This window comes from Esox lucius, chromosome 5 (assembly GCF_011004845.1).
Source record: "Esox lucius isolate fEsoLuc1 chromosome 5, fEsoLuc1.pri, whole genome shotgun sequence".
In the NCBI taxonomy this organism is placed as follows: domain Eukaryota; kingdom Metazoa; phylum Chordata; class Actinopteri; order Esociformes; family Esocidae; genus Esox; species Esox lucius.
Window position 1 is genome coordinate 26,097,758 of NC_047573.1, and position 22,934 is coordinate 26,120,691.

The 22,934-nt window shown below is 40.2% G+C and overlaps 2 protein-coding genes across 4 annotated transcripts; one reads left to right on the plus strand and one right to left on the minus strand.

Moving 5' to 3' along the window:
- The first annotated feature begins 701 nt into the window (after positions 1-701).
- Positions 702-5,041, plus strand: si:dkey-197c15.6 (putative nuclease HARBI1). Of its 2 annotated transcripts, XM_010904699.3 has the most exons (3): positions 702-1,706; positions 1,926-1,949; positions 4,356-5,041. In XM_010904699.3, the coding sequence occupies exons 1-3, from the start codon at positions 1,013-1,015 to the stop codon at positions 4,760-4,762; spliced, it is 1,125 nt and encodes a 374-aa protein (XP_010903001.1). In that variant the 5' UTR covers positions 702-1,012; the 3' UTR covers positions 4,763-5,041. The 2 variants fall into 2 exon arrangements, with proteins under 2 accessions (XP_010903001.1, XP_010903012.1); XM_010904710.3 differs by lacking the exon at positions 1,926-1,949 and having other exon boundaries at positions 707-1,706.
- On the minus strand, positions 4,807-22,490 carry LOC105030693 (protein tyrosine phosphatase receptor type H). 2 transcript variants are annotated; one of them, XM_010904722.3, is made up of 18 exons: positions 22,135-22,490; positions 16,346-16,514; positions 15,930-16,196; positions 15,499-15,765; positions 15,059-15,307; positions 14,614-14,865; positions 14,056-14,292; positions 13,652-13,918; positions 10,561-10,654; positions 10,414-10,464; positions 8,616-8,697; positions 7,969-8,059; positions 7,642-7,718; positions 7,251-7,385; positions 6,967-7,089; positions 6,510-6,670; positions 6,162-6,297; positions 4,807-5,702 (listed from the first exon to the last, which is right to left on the minus strand). In XM_010904722.3, exons 1-18 carry the CDS (start codon positions 22,180-22,182, stop codon positions 5,553-5,555), a joined length of 2,856 nt encoding a protein of 951 aa, XP_010903024.2. In that variant the 5' UTR covers positions 22,183-22,490; the 3' UTR covers positions 4,807-5,552. The 2 variants fall into 2 exon arrangements, with proteins under 2 accessions (XP_010903024.2, XP_010903034.2); XM_010904732.3 differs by lacking the exon at positions 10,414-10,464.
- Positions 22,491-22,934: the final 444 nt, after the last annotated feature.

Consider the following 22,934-nt stretch of genomic DNA (forward strand, 5'->3'; position numbering starts at 1 on the left):
GAATGTGATGCTCTGAGTAATGTTCTGCTGGGAAACCCTGGGTCCTGGCATTCATGTGGATGACCATTTGACAGGTGTCATCTACCTAAACATCATTGTAGACCAGGTACACCCCTTCATGGCAATGGTATTCCCTGATGGCAGTGGCCTCTTTCAGCAGGATAATGCACCCTACCACACTGCACACATGTTCGGGAATGGTTTGAGGAACAAGAGCTCAAGGTGTTACCCTGGTCTCAATTAAATTCTCTAAAACCAAATCCCCCCGATGAGCATCTGTGGGATGAGTTGGACCAACAAGTCCGATCCACGGGGCTCCTCCTCGCAACTTGAAGGATCTGCTAATGTCTTGCTACAGGACACTTTCTTGAGTCCAAGCCTTGGCAGGTAGGCGCTGTTTTGGCGGCACACAGAGGACCAATAGCATATAAGGCAGGCAGTCATAATGTTTTGGCTCATCAGTATATATTGCAATAATATTTCTTATAAAGAATATCTACAGCCCATTTAAGGAAATAAAACAGTTAAGATGTTATTTTCCATTTCTTTCATTAGTTAATATTGTGTCTGTCACGAGTAAAATGGCTGACAAATATATCCAGTTCTACAATAAACGTTTCTTGTCTCCTCCTTTGGTGAGGCTCGACTCGAGTGCTAGTGCGCATGTACTAAAGGGCTCCTGGAACCGGAACTAAAAACATGTCAGCTCCCAAGAACAGGTGACTAATAAAGCTTTGGCGTTGGAAACAATGTGCGTCCATCTTGAAGACAGTCTCCAGTTCCTGTAGCTTATAAGTTGAAGATGCGCTATTGCTAGCTTTATGATCTTTGTTTACAATCTTTCTTAGCAATGAAACGACTGTATTTGAAGTCTTACTGAAATGTTGTCCGACAATGACATTGTTGGACTAAGTAACGTTACTTGGCATACACTGCAAATTCCATACCGAGAATTTAACACTCACTGTTTGTTTTATTTGTAAACATTCACTTGTTAGCCTAGCTTGGACTTATGGCATTTGCTCCCGCCGTATGGTTAGCTGCTCAAGCGGAAATTTACGAAGATGACGAAGAGACCGAGTCAAACACCTTCCCGGAGCCACAGAAAAGATACTTGGACGATTACGACGATGATTCCTTATTCGACAGGTTCCATTTAACTAGACCATGTATTACGTTCATCACGGATTGTGTCAGGCTCCGTATGAAAGCCACGCGCGAGCAAATTAATGGACCCTGTGTCGACGAAATTGTGATAGCGGCACTGGACTACTATGCAAACGGCATTCTATCCAGCAAAGTCGTAGATTTGATTCAAATGGACCACCAGGAAATTCACGAAGTAATAAACAAAGTTTCAAAAGTGTTGTCAGGAATGGTTAAGGAGTTTATTACTTTCCCGGCGAATGGTGAGGAACGAGCAAATGTGGCACACGAGATAAAGAAAATATGCGGAATCCCGACCTCCGTGGGATTGGTAGGATGCATGCATGTCAAGGTGAGGCCCCCTCAACACGACAAGGATGCCTTTCGGAACACCATGGATAACCACACCGTCATGACCCAAGTTATTTGCGACTGTGAAGGGAATTTCATGAGTGTCGAAAACTGCTGTGTTGGCAGCACACCAGAGCAAACCATTTGGGATTCGTCGGAAATTGCCCTACAACTTAAGCGTGGAGTACATGGAACGAACTGGATAATTGGTAAGTTAAGATTGTTTTAAGTCGCGCTTTCTCATCTGTTTGCAAGGCTTTTGATGTGTTTTTATATCCTTTTCTGTTTTTATAAAGTTCTATTACCTTGTTACACAGGTCTTTTGACAGTTCTTTTCTGCTCCCCATGGCTCAGTACAGAAGTGTTAAAATTAAGAGACCACTGCAAATTGAATGCTTCTGTTCCTCATTCAAAACTTTCCTTTTCAGCTTTTTTGGAAAGGAAAGAAAAAGGTACAGTGGTCTTTTAATGTTTTCTGGAGCTGTATTTTCAAAATCAATCACAATGTCTGCCTGGGTATGCAAACTTATGAGCACAACTGTAAATGATGTATTAGAACAGTGGTTCCCAAACCTCTCCGGGGGCACCACCAGCCATTCCATCTATTAGATGCATCCCAGAGCTAGCCCACCTGAATCGATTTATTAACTAATTAACAAACCCTTACCTGTTGAATCGGGTGAGCTAGTTCAGGGCAAAAACTAAACGGTGAGATGGCCGGGGGGGGGGCCCTGAAGATGTTTGGGAACCACTTTATTAGAAGACATTTTGAGTAACATGGGGCAATTGGTGGCTGCCTTGCCTAATGGTACCAACTGCCACTCTCTATGGTTATGTGTTCTTTCTTTCATTGATTCAATTATGGTTCAGATCTCTACTTTCTTGAAGTCACTGTTTCAGACTCAAAACAAGAAACAAGATCTTAACCCTTGTTTTAATATCTGAGTTTATAGTGCAGTTTTTTAGACAATTTTTGAAACACTTTTTACATGCTGATATTGACTTTGTAACCAGTAAGGCTTGGATCTTTGACTGGTCTGCGTAAAGTTTATCAGGTTTTATGGCAGCTCTGTCAATTTCATCTCCGGCATAGGCTATTATATGGGAGGTCCGGCAAGTATTGTGTTGGCTCCTGCAGCTACAGAAGATGCTGCAGATATGTGAGGTACCTTGTCAGGTCTTGCATGCACTGCCGTATCTGCCAAGGGTAAGTAGGTCTTACACCTGTACTTCAGCTGTCTTAAAATAATCATCAGGGAGGGAAATAGATATATTTTTAATACAATTATTTCCAATGGACACTACAAAACAAATTTAAAACACAACAGCCATATGTCCTGAAATCCTGAAAAACAGAACTAGCATTATAAGAAAAAATAGATGGGTTAGGGACTGAGGTGGGGTGCTGGGGAAGTAGGGGTGGGGGTGGCAGCAAGTGAGGTGGGTGTGTTGGGATGGATGAAATGCATTGTACTATCATTATTCTACTCAACTCCCCATGGCTGAAAATAATAAATAAAACATTTTATCTATTGCAAAACACACTCCTCATCTGCTGTCCCCCCACACCATACCTCCTCCATACCAAATGTCCCCTCCTTTTAGTCCCATACCCACCCATTGCACCTGCAGCGGTACCTACAAGAGCTGACATAGTACCTGCTGGACCTACCATGTAATATGCCGGAGGTGCCATACTACCTGACGAAACTGACCGAGCCACCATAATACGAGACAAAACTGACAAACCCGCTTTACTTCCTGACTAATCTGATGCAGCTGCCTTGCAATGCATATTGCATTGACACTTAAGTGTCGTGAGAACCTCATATCGCAAGGTCCCTTGCGGTTCTGAGTCCTAGTATACAGCTGCAGCCTTCTCTCTCAGGACACAGCCCATATGCTCATATGGCATATGTACACAACGCAGAAATAAATGTCCAACTGTGTGCAATACACACGCTAAAATCACATTGTGCGTGCCAACCGTATTCCCTACACTCCTCGTAAAATGGACTGTCAAATTTGCATTGGGGACGTCAACACCAACATTTGTATATGTAAGCAGAGGGGAAGTGCTGCGGCACAAACAATGGTCAAGGGTTAAGATTGGGTAATAGTCCAGTGTGGTAATGGTTAGGGCTAGCCTTTGAACTGACAACATTGTGAAGTTCCTTCTAAGATGATATATACTCAAACTGAAAAGCTTATAGCTCAGGAACTGTTAATAACAAAATGTGGTATTGTTTTAAAGAGAACACCTTATAGTTTGAATACAAGAGAAGGTCATGGCTAGGAATTGCACAAACAACACAACACAAAATAAGGTTGAGAAATAATAAATGTATAACTTCACTTCCAAAGTCATGTTTGACATTAATATTGTGTTGATGGTACAAACATAACAGACTTTACAAGGGATTTTGTTAGTTTGTTTACAAGTTGTTTAAAATGTAGACAGTGAGATGTCTCAAAAAGGCTCACACTTCACATAAACTACAAAGAAATCTGTCAAAACAGCTAGATCTAAAAGTGCAAATTACCATAATTAGTGCAGACCAATGTTTTAGATGTCTCAGTGGTCTAAAAGCTACCCAGTATGACATACAAAACAGGTAGAATATTGGTAAAAACATAATAAAAAAAAAAGTTCCAAATATCTATAGTTCAATGGGCAATTTCTTTGATTATACATAGTAAAATGCATGGTGGGCTTTTTTCAGTCAACCCAGTGCTAAAATGCATACCAAGGTTGCCAAACCAAGTTGTCTGGAAAACCAGGGCAATTTCGGAAAAGTTCATGGATATTTTGCAAAATATTTTACTGTATTCTTCTTGTTTTTATTTTTCTCTCCCAGCCGGCAAAGGCTACACGTTAAGCAGGCACCTCCTTACGGCCGTTTCGCCGGTCAGGGAGAAGGCAGATCGTCGTTTCAACGCGGCCCACAGCATGATCTACTCAGTCTTCCAGCGTACCATCACATCATTGAAGAGGCGCTTCAGGTGCCTGGCCAACTTGGGTCACGTGCAGCAGAACAGTCTGGACAAGAAGGCAGAGATCATCAAGGCCTGCTGCGTCCTGCATAACATCGCCAAGAAGTTCTCTGTGCCGGCCCTCGGTGACATCACGCTGGAGCCCATCCACCCCGCCAACAATCACCAGGTGCCGGTGGTGGAGGTGCCAAGCTACGCGGAGAAGGCCAGGGCGGCCATTATCGGCATTTATTTCTCCCATTCCTCTGGGAATGACAGCGTTTCAGACTGATGCGGGTGAGAACGTTTCAATGAAACAACCGGACGGTTTAGGGGTAATCAGAGGAAGTATGGACGTTGTCTTTTATTCAGCCTGTTTTGTTGTGGAAAATTGATTATATTTTTTTATGCTTTATGATACATTCATTTTAAGGAATTTCTTTTATATAAATGGTCAGTATGCAAATTCTTGATGAATTAAGTGGATACGCTCTGAAATGAGCTTATTGAAAACACACAGCGATGTTAATTTTAAAACCTTGATGGAAAAAAATAAATTACCTCAATTACACCTAATTGTACTGTGCTGAAATCCCTAAACATACACATTGAATGACGACACACAACACAGGCTAAGAAAGTATATACAGGTGATTGTAAATAGATTAAAAAAGAAATACAAATATGCAGAAGACTAGAAGAGATCAGTGTTTTCACTGGTCTTACTCCTAGCTTTCTCTGTCCGAAGTCCAACGTTTTGTTTTGCTGGTAAAGATCCCTGTTGTCGCTGGCCACTCCCCAACGGTAGTCTTTGACCTGCTGGTAATGAGATCTGTTGAATATCGTTTAAGATAAATGTGGCATTGAACATTGTTGGGCTTTTTTCAATCTCCAGACGGCACAGCCAGGAGAGGACAGACCACCCCTTAGAGCCAAGTTGTGATATTTTGTCTCCTAGATTTTGATTTCAGTAAAGTTTACCCAAATGGCTTCATAAAATAAACTTATCTTCTTGGGCTTATTAGGATTTTCTTTCCAGAAAGGTTACAATTAACAGAGCAGACTAATCTATGGCCTAATCTTCAGATCTTTGGATTGGCAGTTTGAAACTCCCTCAGTGCTGTTGCGTTAACGTAGATCATGTCCGTGTTCTCATATAGGGGCTCTTGTGGCATCTTCTCTTCGGGCTCCAGAGAATCCATGATGCATTGGTGCAGGAAAATATACTGTGGCTGAAAAGAGTGTAAATGAAGTGATAAGCCACACATGAATGGCATGTATACATTTTCTATTATGTCAACAGATAATCCAATACCCACGTTAAACTAGTATCTTGCAGTTTCGTAGTACTTTTGACAGGACTCTGACCACATATTGACTGTCTTAGCCTCATACATTTTGACTCAGTTTTTTATGATGTAGTCCAGATTTGCCAGGTCAGACCCGCACCATTATAGTATCCTTCATTTTTTTTACTCACAATTTACTCAACTTTTAATTACTTTAAATTATAATTATCCATAACAGAATCTATACGTAAGTTTTGAGGTCTTTTCATGGGGGCAGTCGGGCAATTACGGTTATGGTCTTGAATTTGACTTGCAAGGTCTTTGCTTTGTTTAAGCTTGTCTCGCACACCACAGCCCTGTCAGGTAGGTTCACCCTCTGTATCAGGCAGACTCAGGCCTTACCTCCGTCTGAACCATCAAGGGTCGACTCAGCCTTAACTTGTGCACGAAGGCAGCGATGCCCACCACCCTCTCCCTCTCCAGCTGCTGTAGAATCACATCCAGGGTGATGATGGTGCCCGTTCTGCCCACCCCGGCGCTGAGGAACCGAGAGGGTATTATTAAAACAACGTGGGTTTTCACCGATATTCCACGGTCTTCAAGGAAGTGGCGACCCAATTAAACCACACGCCAATTAAACAACCGATGTGTCGATTCGTGATAAACGGCAGTTTGGAAGACCTGTAGATTTTCCAAATGTTTTGGTCTGTGTGTAGTAATGATTTGGCGTGTTAAGTACTGTGACATTACCTGCAGTGCACTACGGTGGGGCCAGTGTAAGGCTGGTCTTCTATGTAATGTCGAACCAACCCTCTGAACTGGATCAGAGCCTGCGTTCCGTCTGGGACTCCGTGGTCGGGCCAGGCCGTGAAGTGGAAGTGTTTGACAAGGCGCTCCTCAGACACGTTTCTCTGGAATGTTACAAATCATTTTAACTTGAAACAGAAGTTAAATTCACACGGATTACTTCCGAGTCAAAATATTTTTATTGTCAAATGCACAAAATAACCGTGTCGTTCTGAGCAGTGAAATTAGTATGACACAGCACGCGACAACATATAAAGCAAAAAAATAAAAATATATACATAACAATGTAAACTAGCAGCAATTACAAAGAGTGTAGAAAAGGAGTATATTGATGATATGAAATAAATATAAAATATTATAAATAAGTGTCAGGTTTCATATCTCACAGCGTGTCACTCACATTTTTCACCACAAACTCGCGCAATGTCCAGCTGGTTTCCCTCTTCTCTGAACTGACGGTAACCAACAGGTCTCCGTACAGGCACGGTGTGTAGTCCAGAGGCCAGTACTGCTCACATTTAGCCTAAAGGGGCACACCCATACATAATAGTTAATTATATCGACAGAAATAATCTACATGGAATCTAATTATTGTATTTCGATGTCTGCATTGTTGTTTATCTGGAAGCCCCCACAATGCAAAGCAAATTGAAAACCCATTAAAAGGACTCCCCTGTGACTCACCTTCCCTCCTTCAATGCAGTTGGTTACCATGACGACACCATTTACCCTTTGTTCCCATATCATTCTCCAAAAGTCATTGACGGTGTTGGGCAGGGGACCCTGGGCAGCAATGTACTGCCTGCTGTTGCCGTAGCCCTGGAGCAAAAGGGTTAACAAAACAAGCCTATTCTATTTAAATTGTCTATAGTGATGGTTCACTAATCAATGTATCAAAATCGACATCTTTAAGTAGATGACACATTGCAAGATTAAAATATACTTTCTATAACTGGGTTGTAGGGGAAGAAGCATTAAATACTTTCCGGTAGCTGCCAGTAACTATTAGAATAGCGGGGACAATTTTCCTGTGTTATGCAATGTTTATTGAGCAATAAACAGTAGATGTACTCACAGGCATGTAATTGGCATTTATGTAGTCAGAACTTGGGTCATGGTTTAGCATCATTAGCTTCACACGACACCAGTCATCTGGAGAGTGCAAGATGATTGCAATATTGGATTAATTCTTCTGTTTGGGGATGATTATTCCCATAGAAATTATAATTGTATAACATTTTGCATTTGGGGTGATTAAACCAACAAATCGGATGGCTATAATTGGTTTAATGAGGGCTATTAAGGTATACTCAGTTGACACAAAGTTAATCTATTGAAATAAAAAGTGATGTTGATGATACCACTATATGTTTTTGTACGATGTGTAGAAGTGGCAGCTTACACGGTAATACATTGCTAAAGCGGTTCTTGCTTCTGTTCTCCTCCAGTTCAGCCGCCCTTTGAGTCTGCTCTTTGCCAACATTCAGAAAATCCTGCATACCAAGCATAGATTGTGTCAAGACAAACAGTAATGTTCACACATTCAGACAAGACTTATAAAGGCATAAACATAAACAAAAAGATGGATTACATGTTTAGACAATAGACCTGCACACCCATTCTTTTTCAGAATTCTTAAAATCCAATTTGCGCTTAAGGTTGAAGATAAGTTGAAGATCGAGACAACAGTATGATATGAAGCACATCTCACAGAACTGTTTTGCTTCATATCATGCTGCTTGCTCCACCAGGAACTATCTGCCAGGACCTACATGCTTGTAGAAGAACACATTCATGTTGAACTTGTAGTTTCCTGACTCACCGAAAAAATATGCTACATTGCAAAGAGTAACAGCTAACCATACCAAACTAAACCCTGCCAATTTGCATTGCCCAAAGTGAAGCGCCAAATGGACATTGTCAGAATACCATTGCAAGGACTTGAACTCCTTATCAATGTACTGCAATGCAGTAACTTCACTACTGAGAAATTTAGGAGCCATATCCACCGATTCTGAAAAAGAGCGAGCATGTTATCCTTGGTGCTACCTCATACTCCTCACTAAATCCTCTGTTCATGTCAGCACTCATTCTTTGGTAGTGGTCGGGAAACTTCCCCAATGGAATAGGCCTGAAAAAAAAGAAAAATATACTTCTGAGTTTGGTCTTTCTATTCACTTTCTATTTGTAACACTTTAAATCAAGCCAATATTAATATTTTTAGCTTAACATAATGGGGTTGAGATGAAATAAAGGATTTATTTTTTCAAATTTCATGTTAGATGATTTCTCCCTGGATTAAGTCCATGAGCTAAGATAAAAAACGGAATTATCGATTACAGTTTCTTTAAACAGCAATTAAAAACTAACTTTAGCTACTGCTAGCAAAATATACATGGAAGTAATCAGCGTGTTTGATATTGTTTCAAATAATATCAAAACAAATACATTTTTGCTTTCGATTTTCAACAAGGGTTTACCTGTATAAAAGACACCAGTCCACACACTCAATCAAACAAACAGACTCCTACCTCTCCACAATGGCCAAAACCAGAGAGCTGTGTAAGGACATCAGGGATAAAATTGTAGACCTGCCCAAAACTGGGATGGGCTACAGGACAATAGGCAAGCAGCTTGGTGAGAAGGCAACAACTGTTGGCGCAATTATTAGAAAATGGAAGAAGTTCAAGATGATGGTCAATCTCCCTCGGTCTGGGGCTCCATGCAAGATCTCACCTCATGGGGCATCAATGATCATGAGGAAGGTGAGGGATCAGCCCAGAATTACACGGCAGGACCTGGTCAATGACCTGAAGAGAGCTGGGACCACAGTCTCAAAGAAAACCATTAGTAACACACTACGCCATCATGGATTAAAGTCCTGCAGCGCACGCAAGGTCCCCCTGCTCAAGCCAGCGCATTTCCAGGCCCGTCTGAAATTTGCCAATGACCATCTGGATGATCCAGAGGAGGAATGGAAGAAGGTCATGTGGTCTGATGAGACAAAAATAGAGCTTTTTGGTCTATACTCCACTCGCTGTGTTTGGAGGAAGAAGAAGGATGAGTACAACCCCAAGAACACCATCCCAACCGTGAAGCATGGAGGTGGAAACATCATACTTTGGGGATGCTTTTCTGCAAAGGGGACAGGACAACTGCACCATATTGAGGGGATGATGGATGGGGGCATGTATCGCGAGATCTTGGCCAACAACCTCCTTCCATCAGTAAGAACATTTAAAATTGGTCGTTGCTGGGTCTTCCAGCATGACAAAGACCCGAAACACACAGCCAGGGCAACTAAGGAGTAGCTCCGTAAGAAGCATCTCAAGGTCCTGGAGTGGCCTAACCAGTCTCCAGACCTGAACCCAATAGAAAATCTTTGGAGGGAGTTGAAAGTCCTTATTGCCCAGCGACAACCCTGAAATCTGAAGGATCTGTATGGAGGAATGGGCCAAAATCCCTGCTGCAGTGTGTGCAAACCTGGTCAAGAACTACAGGAATTGTATGATCTCTGTATTTGCAAACAAAGGTTTCTGTACCAAATATTAAGTTGTGCTTTTCTGATGTATCAAATACTTGTCATGCAATAAAATGCAAATGAATTACTTAAAAATCATACAATTCCGTCACTCACAGTTGAAGAGTGCCAATGATAAAAAATTACAGACTTCTACATGCTTTGTAAGCGAGAAAACCTTCAAAATCTGCAGTGTATCAAATACTTTTTCTCCCCACTGTATATAATGTGTGTGTATATATATATAATAAACTACATTCAGGTTGAGGAGGAATCTAACTTTATATTGATTCTCCTTGAAAAATAGTTTTCATGAACTATGCATACTTATATTTATCCTTGGCTAGCTTTGATTCCATAAACATCGACTTGGGCCGGCTGTGGAAAAAGGACACAGAATGAGCAACATAGCAATAATTGTGGAGTACAACTGATCTCACAGTCCAATTTTCTTTTGAAGTTTGCTGCACCAACCTGAACATGGTTGGCTTTCGTCGCCAGATGACAAAAGCCAGACAAACCAAGATGCAGAGAAGAACCACAGCCATAACTGACCCCGATATGACCCCTGTAGGAGGAAACATGGGCTTAGCATTGGGACACAGCACATGACAATAAATAGGTAATAGGCCTTTCAAATGTTTTCAAACATTAGAAAGTAAATAAAATATGTGCAATGACTCATCTGCACAAGAAACGGAATGTTGATTGCGTTGATATCAATTCACTGTCTGCGATACATTCTCATCCAAAATAAATCTATATATTACAAAACTTTTACACACGCAATTTTTTTACATGTCTTGTTTTGGGCAGGATGTGTAACATAAGTAGGAACACTATCAAACATCAGATAGCTACCAAATTAATAGTTTGAAACCAAGTGTTTTTTGTTCACGAGGGGCACAGTTTTGCACATACATGACAGTATATGACTTTACACAATTTCCAGGGACCCGTTTTAGCCCGACAGTGTAACTTTTACAATCAGTGGCCAGGAATGCATTTTTAAGAAACTGGTTGACCAAGCCATTTACATATGATGCAGCACCTGGATGATTCCAACATTGTTGAGGACCGGGTCACATCACCAGAGATGGAGCCGGGTTCCTAGGTCACCATGAGCTTCTAGGGGCAGATATAAGGAGGGCCGTTTGCAGGGAAGGCCGGTTGTGGCGTCAGTGTTGATGTATTCACAGCCAGGATAATGCACACCAACCTATGATGTGTTCTTTTTTATCCTGTCCCCGAATCCTAAATAGCCATCAGTTGATGGACCAAAACATCTAGGTGACAGCAGAGACCTGCCAAACAGCTTGGCCTGCTTGGCCTCCACTCCAGTGCCCAAAAACTAAATTTATTTTTGCAGAAATCCTTACGTAGGTAAAAGGAAAGAAGCATCTTGATGCACGCTATGATCATTGTGTGCTCTAGAAATGTCTAATGATACAGTGATTTTCCTCTGTTACATTTTTTGTATTCATGTGTAGAGGATAATATTGCCAGAACAAATATACAACTTTTTTTGGATATAAAAAGGATTTATACATCAATAATGGAACCCTGTTACATTTTCATCTTTACCAGGGTCTAAGCATGCCTTTTTCCAAGGCACAGAACAAGTTTTTTGCCAAACATGAGGGAAACTCAGGACCATTCCTACTTCTCATTTTGTATAGAACTATACAAGCAGTGCAAACATTGCCCTGTGTTGCATTTCTATGTTCAGTGTATTTCAGTTCTAGTTATTCTGTTTCTATGTTCCCCTGTGTTCTTAGTCTTCTCACCCTGATCATTTTCCTGTTTAGTCTCTCCGGATCCCTGTTCTTTTGTTGGTCATTGTCTATATTGTTACATTGAGCTCTAGTCTAGTCCTGGCAAGCTTTGTCCAGTCTTGTGTTCCAGTAAGTCTTAAAAACCCATAATGTTGCATATGTGTCCTGCCTTATTTCTGCAACGTGACACTCTGGCCTAATCAAAAACTTCTGTTGCTCATATATGAACATGTAAGGTATCTGGGGAATGACTTTGCCCTTTGAGTAGAAGGAGAAACCCAGAACGTTATTATACTAATGTTAGTTTGGAAAGAGATATCACCGGGGGAATGTGGACATTCCCTATAGAAATCTATATTCCGTCATTTATAACAATGTTTATGAATTAAGAATCTCTACATTATCTATGCTGCATCATTAATAATCAAAATAATTATGCAAATATTGTTACTGGTTTGAACCAGAGTGCAACACATATTCTGGTGCTGCGTATTCTGTCACCGGCTTCATCTCATTGCAGGAATGACCCTGATAAAGGCCTTGCTATAGTTGACCCTTGGCACAGCCATAGATACAGCTGTCGATGCCACCTGAGGATGTCTCCTTTTGCTTTTGGGTGATGAAGCTCTCGGCTGCCTGATTTTGCCAGGGCTGGAAGGATTAGTCTTTGGCGAGTGGCACCCCAATAGTACCTTTCCACTCCTTTGGAACAACATCGAAGGAAGAATATATTACATCTGGGCCGGGTGCTTTTTTGCGTTTTCACCTAAAGCAATTTTACATTTCCCCTTGCTGGAAGGTTGGCATTTGGGAGGTAGGAGTTGATGTTGTTAGGACAGTGATGCCAGCTAATGATTTATTCATTTCAATTGCTGTTCTTTTTGTGTTCTGGATTTTACTTTCCTTAGGTTGGATAAGGATTATGGTCACTCACGGCTTGTGGGTCCAAGATCACAGGAAGAAAGCTGACAGCACCTTAACCTACGTTAGCAATATCATCGTACTTCCAATCCTCTTTAGTAAAATGTTCCACCCCTGTTCTACCCGTCTGTAGAAGGTTGATAGGAAGATGAAATTGATAGAAATAGTAGGAGTCATAATTAGCATAAAACTTAGCGGGCATAACCTGAATACAGTTAATTTGCCTCTATCATTTCTTCCACATGCTTATCCCAACCAGGGATGTGTGACGCATTGACTTCTTTTGTTAAGTGAGTAATTGGGTAGGCGGTATAACAGTGATACCATACAATTAGTTTGCCAGTATAACAAGTAATGTCTCATGAAGCCTGCTATCCTAATACCAAGGACTACTGAAAACAAAACTATGGGATTAAGCTTTATTGCTTTTAAACTGTGGCTTCTATATTGTCTCCCCAAATCCTCCCAGTTGACATTATTTCTAGTGACCAAGACAATTTGAGGGTGTTTCCCTTCATTAGTAGTTTCCACTAAGAGATCAATGACATCCCTTATGAGTAACACACCGCACATTGCATTTTAAAAAAGAAGCAATATTGTCAGACGTTTAAAACCTTCTACCTAGGATACTAGTCAACACAAGTTTACTGTCAAACACATTTGTTTCAAAAAATCTCAGGAAAAAGGACTTTGGTGTACATTTTCCACTCATAGTTTCCCTAAGCAGAGGGCGTAACTATTAATGTTACATAATTCTGTAGTTTTTACATCCTGCGTAACTACAGTTATTACAATAGCAATATTACACATATGAATGACATATTATACTTTTAAAGATATGGCTTAAGAAAAATCCCAGCCTCACTTACCCCTTGGGTCTGTTTGACAGCTGAAAGACACGGCATTACTCCTCCGATGCCCAGAGATTGAAGCCAAAGTCATGTGATAGGTCTGGGCAGGTTGAACCCCAGTGATTTCAGCATTCTTTACATGTTTTCCCTCGATCGTGTTAGTGCTTTTCCCAGTCACGTTCACCTGTACACTGGTCCAGAGTCCCTTTGGTGCATCCCAGGACAGAGAGAAGGCATACCCCCCGGACAGGTAGTTGCATGTCAGATCCTTCAGGTCTGGGGGAACTGATTAAAACAAGGATGAAAGATGTCATATTATGGTCCTGCTGAAGACATTATCCTACAAGTGTTCCAAATAATGAATCTTATTCATGGAAAATTGGACTGAATACACGCACTGTCAAAGTAAAAGACTGACTAACCCACAATCTCATTGTGTTTGCACAGTTCAAGTTTTACAGTTGTGTTGTTAAACCAAAGGGTCACGTCATAGGTTGAGCCAGGGTTAAGATTAGTGAATGTCAGCGTTCTATCTTTCTCAGGTCGGACAGTGTGATTTTCATTATTTACAGTTCCATAGGCGACAGTATCATAGGAGAATAGCTCAGCCTTAATGGATGAATTGGTGACCACCCAGGTCAAACCAGGACAGAATATTCCTGCAGACAAAAGCAAGAAACTTTGGTTAACGTTTATTGCTTAATAAAGGATAAATTGTGTTTTGTTTATTTTGTTTGTTTGTTTTGGTTTGTGTGTGTGTGTGTAATAGTGTTATTCAAACAATTAAATTGCTGGATTTAGATGTAATCATTCTTACTATATAGATAGAACTTTAGTCTAGAATAGATCTGGATTATCCAAATTAAGTGAGACTAAAGAGTTAACTTTCACTGTTATTCTTACAGCAACTGATCAAGCAGTAGTAGGGTAAGCGTTATGAGATCCTAACAAGAAATCAAGGTTTAAAAAAGCAGGTTTACTTGTGACTGTAAAGAAGTGTTTCCCACTGCTCTTGATGTCTTCAAACACAGTAAAGAGGATGAAGTCATATCTTTTACCAGCTTGGAGATGTGAAACAGTGTATGACATTTGGGTTCCATCAATGATTGTGTTTTGTTTGTCAGTGAAGTTCAGCATGTAACTGGTGACGCCATTCTCCGGCCTGGTCCAGCTCAGAGTTACACTGGTTATATTACGGTTTGTTTCATGGAAATTCACAACATTGCGGGGAGCTGATCCAGGGAGAGACAAAGAGAAGGAGCATGAAACACTAAGTGACAAAAATGTAAACTGTAATATTTAGGTCTCATCAGTGTTAGAGAATTCCACAATTATCAAGCATTCTAAGATAATACTTTTTCATATAGTTCATAAACTTATTAAACAGGTAATGAATGGAATCAATAGTTAAAAATGAAGACGCACCTGTGACTGTAGATAATTCCTTTCCGAAACTACGGACGTTTTCGAACACAGCAAAGACAGTGAGGTTATATTTTTCCCCAGCTGTGAGATTTGAGATTGTGTATGTTGTTTCACTTGTGATGATAATGTGAGTCCCGTTGTTGACCTGCAGGTTATAAGTGATCCCTGATCCGTTCACCGTGTTCCACTGCAGAGTTATACTGCTCTCATTCTGCCCTGTCACCTTGACGTCAGCTACACTTAAGGGACCTTAAACAGAAGGTACATTTCCCAGTGCATACGTGTGCAGTGTATTCACAATGCATTCACAACTCATACCACCCACAGTAACGTTTCCAGAAATGATCCGCTTAAACATTCTCCTACTAAGACATGACTAGCAAGATGCTGACTTATAAACTCATTTAAGGATGTGAGAATCCATTTTTAAAGAGACTCACGGGTGATTGCGAGAAAATTTGTAGAACCACTGCTCCGGATATTTTCAAACACAGTGAAGAGAGTGAGGTTGTATTTTGACCCAGCCTCAAGAGGGGAGACCGTGTATGTGACTGTGATTTGGGTATCAGACCCCACGATGGTAACAATTGTCCCATTGCTGAACTGGAGCTGATAGCTGATCCCTTCTCCCGTCACCTTGTTCCACAGCAGAGTGACGCTCGTCTCATTCTGCTCTGTCACACTGACATTGGCCACGTTGATGGGAGCTGAGACAGGAAACCAAAACAAATGTCTGTGGTTTTTCCTACACTATTTATCAAGTCAAATAATCAAATGATGGCATGGTGTTGTTTTAAAATTTCATATAAATAATTATTAAACGCTTATATGTTGACAAACTGAGATGTATCCAATTCCAGAAACCACCTACCGGTAACTGCAGAGAATGGACGTCCTTTGCTGTTAACGTTACCAAACACAGTGAAGAGGGTGAATTCATATTTTGTCCCAGGAGTGAGAGAGGACACTGTACATGTTACATTGGTCGTATTTGTTTGGTTGGCGGGGCAAGTAGTATTTGGCCCGTTGGTTGAATTAAGTATATAATCGGTCACTCTTCCTTCCACCTTTTTCCAAAGCAGAGTTACACTGGTCTCATTTTGCCCTGTTACAGTGACATTATCCACATCGGCTGGAACTGAGAGACAAAACAGAGTATATCAGTAACTTTCATCAATAGCAGTGATCTTTACATTATTTATAGTATAACAGAAATAACATCTATGTGAGGTAAAGCAGGACTCAATCTCCTCTGAAATTATGTAGAATATTGGGTTATAAACATACTGTAAGTGGTCATTGGTAGGATTGTTGTAGTTGGTGTTGTAGTAACTGATTTCATAGTTTCTGTTGTTATAGTTGGTGCAGAATCTGTTGTTCCACTGGGAATACGTGAAGTTGGTGAAGTTGGTGAAGTTGGTTTATTTGGGGTTGCAACTGAGGTGCTTGATTCACACTGATAACAGAATAAGAACGGTGTTAGAAAAACATACAAAGAGAGGACATTCAGGTCAGCACAAACACACACACACATATTCATAGCTTTAGTAGAAAACTATTTTTAATGGTTGGTTTATAGCATTCAAAGTATTATTTTACACCTCTGTAACTGTCCTGACTATGGGGTGCCTCTAGGCATCTCTATGTGCCTGGGGGTGATAGTCAGGGCCTGACAGCAGGGGTACCTCTACGCATCTCCGCACTGCAGTTTTGGTTATTCCCAGTTAGAGGCACCTGCACTGTGTTGCCTTTAATTGGGGATCCTATTTAAGTTTAGGTTTTGCGCCACTTTGTGTGGATCATTGTTTGTTTTGTGATGTGCCTTTGTTTTGTGATGTGCCTTTGTTTTGTGATGTGCCTTTGTTTTGTGATGTGCCTTTGTTTTAGGAAGCAAATAAATGGAATGTTTTAAAGCTCTGGGCTTTAAAACATGTGTCCTGCCTACCCACGACTGTGACAGCAACTCCCCATTTCCTGATCTGACTTTTTCAGATGTTCATTTCTGCTTTTGGCCTTCTCCATTTCAGAAAATGTAAATCAAGGCACGTGACTTATCCTTAATGTCCCTCCCTTCTCAAAAATCTACAGTGCACATGGGATCTTTGCTACATCTGAAAACTGCCACCAATAGTATATTTGTATTTTAGTACTGGAAGTGTATGTTTTCACCTTTTTAGCAGTCATATTATTGTCTTCCTTTTACAAAGCTGTCTCAGTGGGGTTTCAAATACATTGCTCGAAATAATTAAGGGAACACGTAATCTCAGTATAACACCAAGTCAGTTAAACCTCAGGGATATCCATCGGTCCAGTTAGGAAGCATAAGCGATTGTGAATCAGTGTCACCTGTTTTGATGCAAATGAAAGTGACAACATGTGCACTGGAGAGGCAACAGCAAGACGACCGCAAAAAGGAAATGGTTTTGCAGGTGGTGGCCACAGACAATTGCTCTCTCCTTATCCTTCCTGGTTGATTCTTCTCTAGTTTAGCATTTTGCCAATGTCCTTGTCACTACTGGTAGCACGAGACAGATAGTCTTGCTCCTCCAGGATGGCACATCCATACATGTCATTTGAATCAGGGGCATGTTTACCAATGTGTTGCATAAACTCTTCTTTTAACAAAAACCTCTAAACATTTGTGAATTGAAGAAACCAAGTGCTGTAATTTTGAAAGTGAAATGTATTCCCATTCTGGCTTGATACAGGACTTCAGCTGCTCCACATTTTGAGGTTTCCTTTATCATATATTTAGTTTCATAATACACCAAATGTTGTCAATTGGTGACAGTTCTGGACTTCAGGCAGGCCAGTTTAGCACCTGGACTAATTTACTATGGACCCATGCTGTTGTAATACATGCAGAATGTGGTCTGTCAGTGTCTTGATGAAATAAGCAAGGCCTTCCCTCAAAAAGAGATCATCTTGTAGCAGCATATGTTGCCTCAAAACCTGTATATACACCAATCAGCCATAACATTATGACCACTGACAGGTGAAATGCATAACACTGATAATCTTGTTATCATGGCACCTGTCAGTGGGTGGGATATATTAGGCAGCAAGTGAACATTCTGTCCTCAAAGTTGATGTGTTAGAAGCAGGAAAAATTGACAAGTGTAAGGATCTGGGCGACTTTGACAAGAGCCAAATTGTGATGACTAGACTCAGACCTCACATTTAACAGTCATATCAAAGCGGTCACCAAAACAGCATTCTATCATCTAAAAAATATAGCCTGATTCCAAGGCCTGGTGTCCCAAAAAGACCAAGAGAAACTCATCCATGCTTTTATCTCTAGTAGGGTTGACTACTGTAATGGCCTCTTAACTGGACTCCCCTAAAAGACTGTAAAACAACTACAGCTCATTCAGAATGCAGCTGCTAGAATGTTAATCAAGACCAAGGGAACAGAGCACATCACTCCGGTTCTTTGCATTGACTTCCAGGCAGTTACAGAATAGATTTCAAAGTGGTGCTTTCAGTTTATAAATCTCTGAATGGTTTAGGACCCAAATACATTTCTGATATGTTTGCAGTATGTAAACCGAGCAGGGCTTTTAAAAATGAACACAGGTCAGCTAAGAGAACCCAGAGTCCAAACTAAACATGGAGAAGCTGCGTTTAGCAGTTATGCTGTACAAAACTGGAATAAACTACCAGAAGATCTTAGATGTGCCCCGAACGTTTCCATTTTTAAATCCAGGTTAAAAACAATTATCTTCTCACATGCCTATGACTGAGCACTTAACTTAACCACACGGTTTAGCCTTACAGCTTCCTATGTTTTTATCCCACTTTTTTCTAATTGTTTTTTTTAATTATTATGATGTATTCATTTGCTTTGATGTTTTCATTTGAGTATTTGTTTTTATGTTATTGTACTTTCATATATTTTTCTTTGTAAAGCACATTGAATTGCTTCGATGGATGAATTGTGCTATATAAATAAACTTGCTGGCTTGCTTGCTAGACAACAGGATCATGGGCGGCCAAGGCTCATTGATGCATGTGGGGAGCGAAGGCTGGCCTGTGTTTCTGAGCCCTAGCAGCATTTCCACTACAGAATAGCATCTATTTTTAATGCAGTGCCGCCTGATGGCCCAATGATCACGGCCATCCAATATTGGTTTTCAGCCTTGACCCTGGCGTACAGGTATATCTTACAATTCTCTAATATTTTAATGATATAATGAAGCGTAGATGATGAGATTCCCGAACTCTTTGCAATTTTACGTTGAGAAACATTATTCTTAATTTGTTGCACTACTTGTCCAAGCCATCTTTCACAGAGTGGTGAACCCCTACCCATCTCACTTCTGAAGGACTCATGCTTTCTGGGATGTTTTTTTTAATACCAAATCATGTTACTGATTTGTTTCCTATAAACGTAATTAGATGTTCTTCCAGTATTTTTTTGTAGCATTACACAACTTTTCCAGTCTTTTGTTGCCTCTGTCGCAACCTTTTTGAAACGTGTTGCTGGCATCAAATTTAAAGTGGGCTAATACTTTTCAAGAAACAATAAAATGTCTAAGTTCCAATATTTAATATGTTGTCTTTGTATAATTTTAAATTTAATATAGGGTTTTAATTATTTGCACATCATTGCATTCAGTTTTTTTATTTTATTTTACACAGCGTCCCAACTTTTCTGGAAACGGGGTTGTATATTCATGTGTTGCCCAGAAGGCACCCATATAATGGGTTATCGTGTAATTGCATAGTCAGGTATTGCACGGTCAGTGTCACTCATCAGCATATAACATTACCAATCATTAATCATTATACAGCAAGAGGGACCAATCCTATCATTTAAAGTAATCATGTACCATAATGAGAAACAGTATTTGTGTTTAGTTCTTCAATCAAAAGTCTCTTAAATCAAATATATATTTTTTATAGCAAGTTAAAGCAAATTTACTATAACCTGTAGTTGACAAAAGAAAAATGTGTCTCAAATTGGCTTATAAATTGGAACGACCGCTGTTAGACCACTATTAACACCTCCCATGAAATACAAACACAATGTGGGCAACAGAACATTTATAAACAGTGTACTCTGATGAATCCCAACAAGCCTCACTGCTCTATGCACATTTGAGTAAGGGATTGTTTAAATTAAATTACTAACGCATTACATTACGCATTACCTATAAAAAGTAGTCTAACTACTGTAATGCGTTGCCCCAACACTGACACAGACAGGCAGTTTGTTTGAGGAATTCAACCAAACCCTGATGAGGAAGCGGACACGATTGGGACCTCATGTTTCCGAATGTGGTGTTTGTGGTGCGGGAATTCCCCCTGGCCTCCATTGGCAACTCCCCATTTCAGCTGTGTTCGCTGTGGAGGACTCGACATGGGGCCTCAGAGCAGCAACCATCTCCCCATTGCAGGTGTGGGACATGAGGGAACGCATGGAGCAAATGGGGGTGAGACTGGGGACGGGACTGGAGACGGGACATGAGGGTGGGACTGGGGACGGGACTGGAGACGGGACATGAGGGTGGGACTGGGGACGGGACTAGGGGACGGGACTGGGGACGGGACTTGCGGGTGGGACTGGGGGTGGGACTGGGGGCAGGATTGGGTGGTGGGAGAGACCAGGGAGATGGAAAAGGGGAGGGTGGCTTTAGATTTTGCATGTTATATGACAATATTGTATTAAGGTCCAGTTCCAACACATGTGATTTTTGTGTTTACTAAGGTTCTCTTTGTCTTATATTACATTTTGAATGAAGATCTAAAACCATTCAATGTGGCAAATATGCAATAATAGAGGAAATCAGGAAGGGGGCAAATACTTTTGCACGGCACTGTAATGTAAGATAAAACAAAACAGATATCACAGCCTCTTTTGCTCATATTAACTAAGGGTGAAAAAAATGTTGCAGGACAATATATATACAGAGTGAATAGTGTGTGATCTTGCTGTGTCACAGGGTAAGCAAAAAAGACATTGTGTATAGTATGTCTGAAAAAGAATATAAGCACCCCAATATTATTTTGTTCTCTTAACCTACTTTCCGGCTATGCTCAAACCCTATACTGTACCTCAACCCAGGTACTCCTCTGGTCGGATGGTCCTTGCACCCTTTAACCTGGTAGCTCAGGCCAGTAAGCCGATGAACAATCTTCTCCCTCCCTAACATTAGTCCAACATAGTCCCATGTGCCTCTTCAATAATCACACAGAATATTAGCCTGTTATGAACTCTTACCTTACTTTTCCCCCTGTACTAGCAATAACTTTGCTGATATCTATTTTGTAAAGGAAAAATGTGTTTACTATGCCTCAGTGTGCTCGTCCCACCTACAGAAAATTTATTTAGGTTAATAAGTAGCTTTGAACAATTGCAAGATGTCTGTTACGGACATTTCATGTAAGAATGGAATGTACAATATGGAAAGTCTCTACCACTACTTTGCTCTGTGGAAACAATCTTGTATTTTCTGATATTGTGATATATCAGGAAATTACAGAATTACAAAAACTACCAACTTACACGATTTGGGTCTACAGTATACTAGCTTGATTGTATAATATCTCTGTTTCCAATCATCTTGATAGACTATCTGCATTTTGATCTTCTAAAAAATACACAGCAAATATATTTTATTTGCTGCTTTAAAGCAATTCTCGTCGTTATATGCTAATAATTCAATAAATGCTGTGTAGGTTAACAATACTTACACTTCTATAGCACACCTACTGGAGTTTTAATTATGTACCTTTAGGGGAAGAACTTGAATTCTAACTAATTGTAAGGTGTTTATTTTTATTGACTATTTAACGCCTTTAATCACAATTGTATTTGACTTCCTGAATTGAGAGGATTGCAATAAAATATACCTAAATATAATATTTAATAACATAACAGTAAAAATGGAATGTACTGATTAAAGTGCCGCTTTTCCATTTAGTCTCAAACATAAGCATATTTTCTGCTATAAGAAAATTACATTTTAAGCAGACAATTAAAACAGTCTGTATCAACTCTTACCACAAGCATACACGAAACCACAAGCCCAGTCTAACCTAAGGAAGTAACAAGCAAATTTAAACTCACTTACCCCCACTCGTACCACACATATGCATAGTAATAACTGAAACAATCCCATTGTAAGAGATCCAGCCAGGCTAAGGCACAGAGGTATAACTTCAAATGTTTAAATTGTCCTAGAACTTGTCGTTATCAGCTACTTCTACATCCACACCAGATCAGTATTTTCCATTCAACATAGTATGAACCTCAAGCCCCAGTATGTTGGCCTGCTAGGTCATCTTCTGGCTTTCAGTAGCCTATACAGATCCTTTATTTGCCTAATAACGCCAGTGTTTACTTTTAATTCTCTAGTGTGCCTCCTCTCTGTCACCTCTGAACTTATATAATGGCTGTTGGTAACTAACTACATTGTTACTTCTCTATTTTGTGCTTGGAACAACTGCACACACTGATACACATTCAGACCTTAACCCCGCCTGTTACTTCCTTGTTAACTGCCACCTTTGCCTTTCAATTCTTGGTCAGTGTCTTTATCATGCAAATGTATTTGATTTTTTATATATATATATATATATATATATATATATATATAATGCATAGAAATATGTAACAGTATGTTTAGGTTAGGTGATTGAACTATAAATATACTTGGAAAAACTGTATTATTATGTTTGTTGATGTGTGCTTGTCTGGTGTGTAAGGAAATGTTTAGTCAACATCAGTGGTAGATGTTGGATACAATCAAAGCAGACTAGTTGTTTTATGGCTTTGCTGGGGTTTTTTACTCCGTTTTTTTGGCTTTGCTGTGACAGGAAAACATTAGGCATTTATGGATTTGAAGAAATACAAAGAGAAAGCATAGGGACC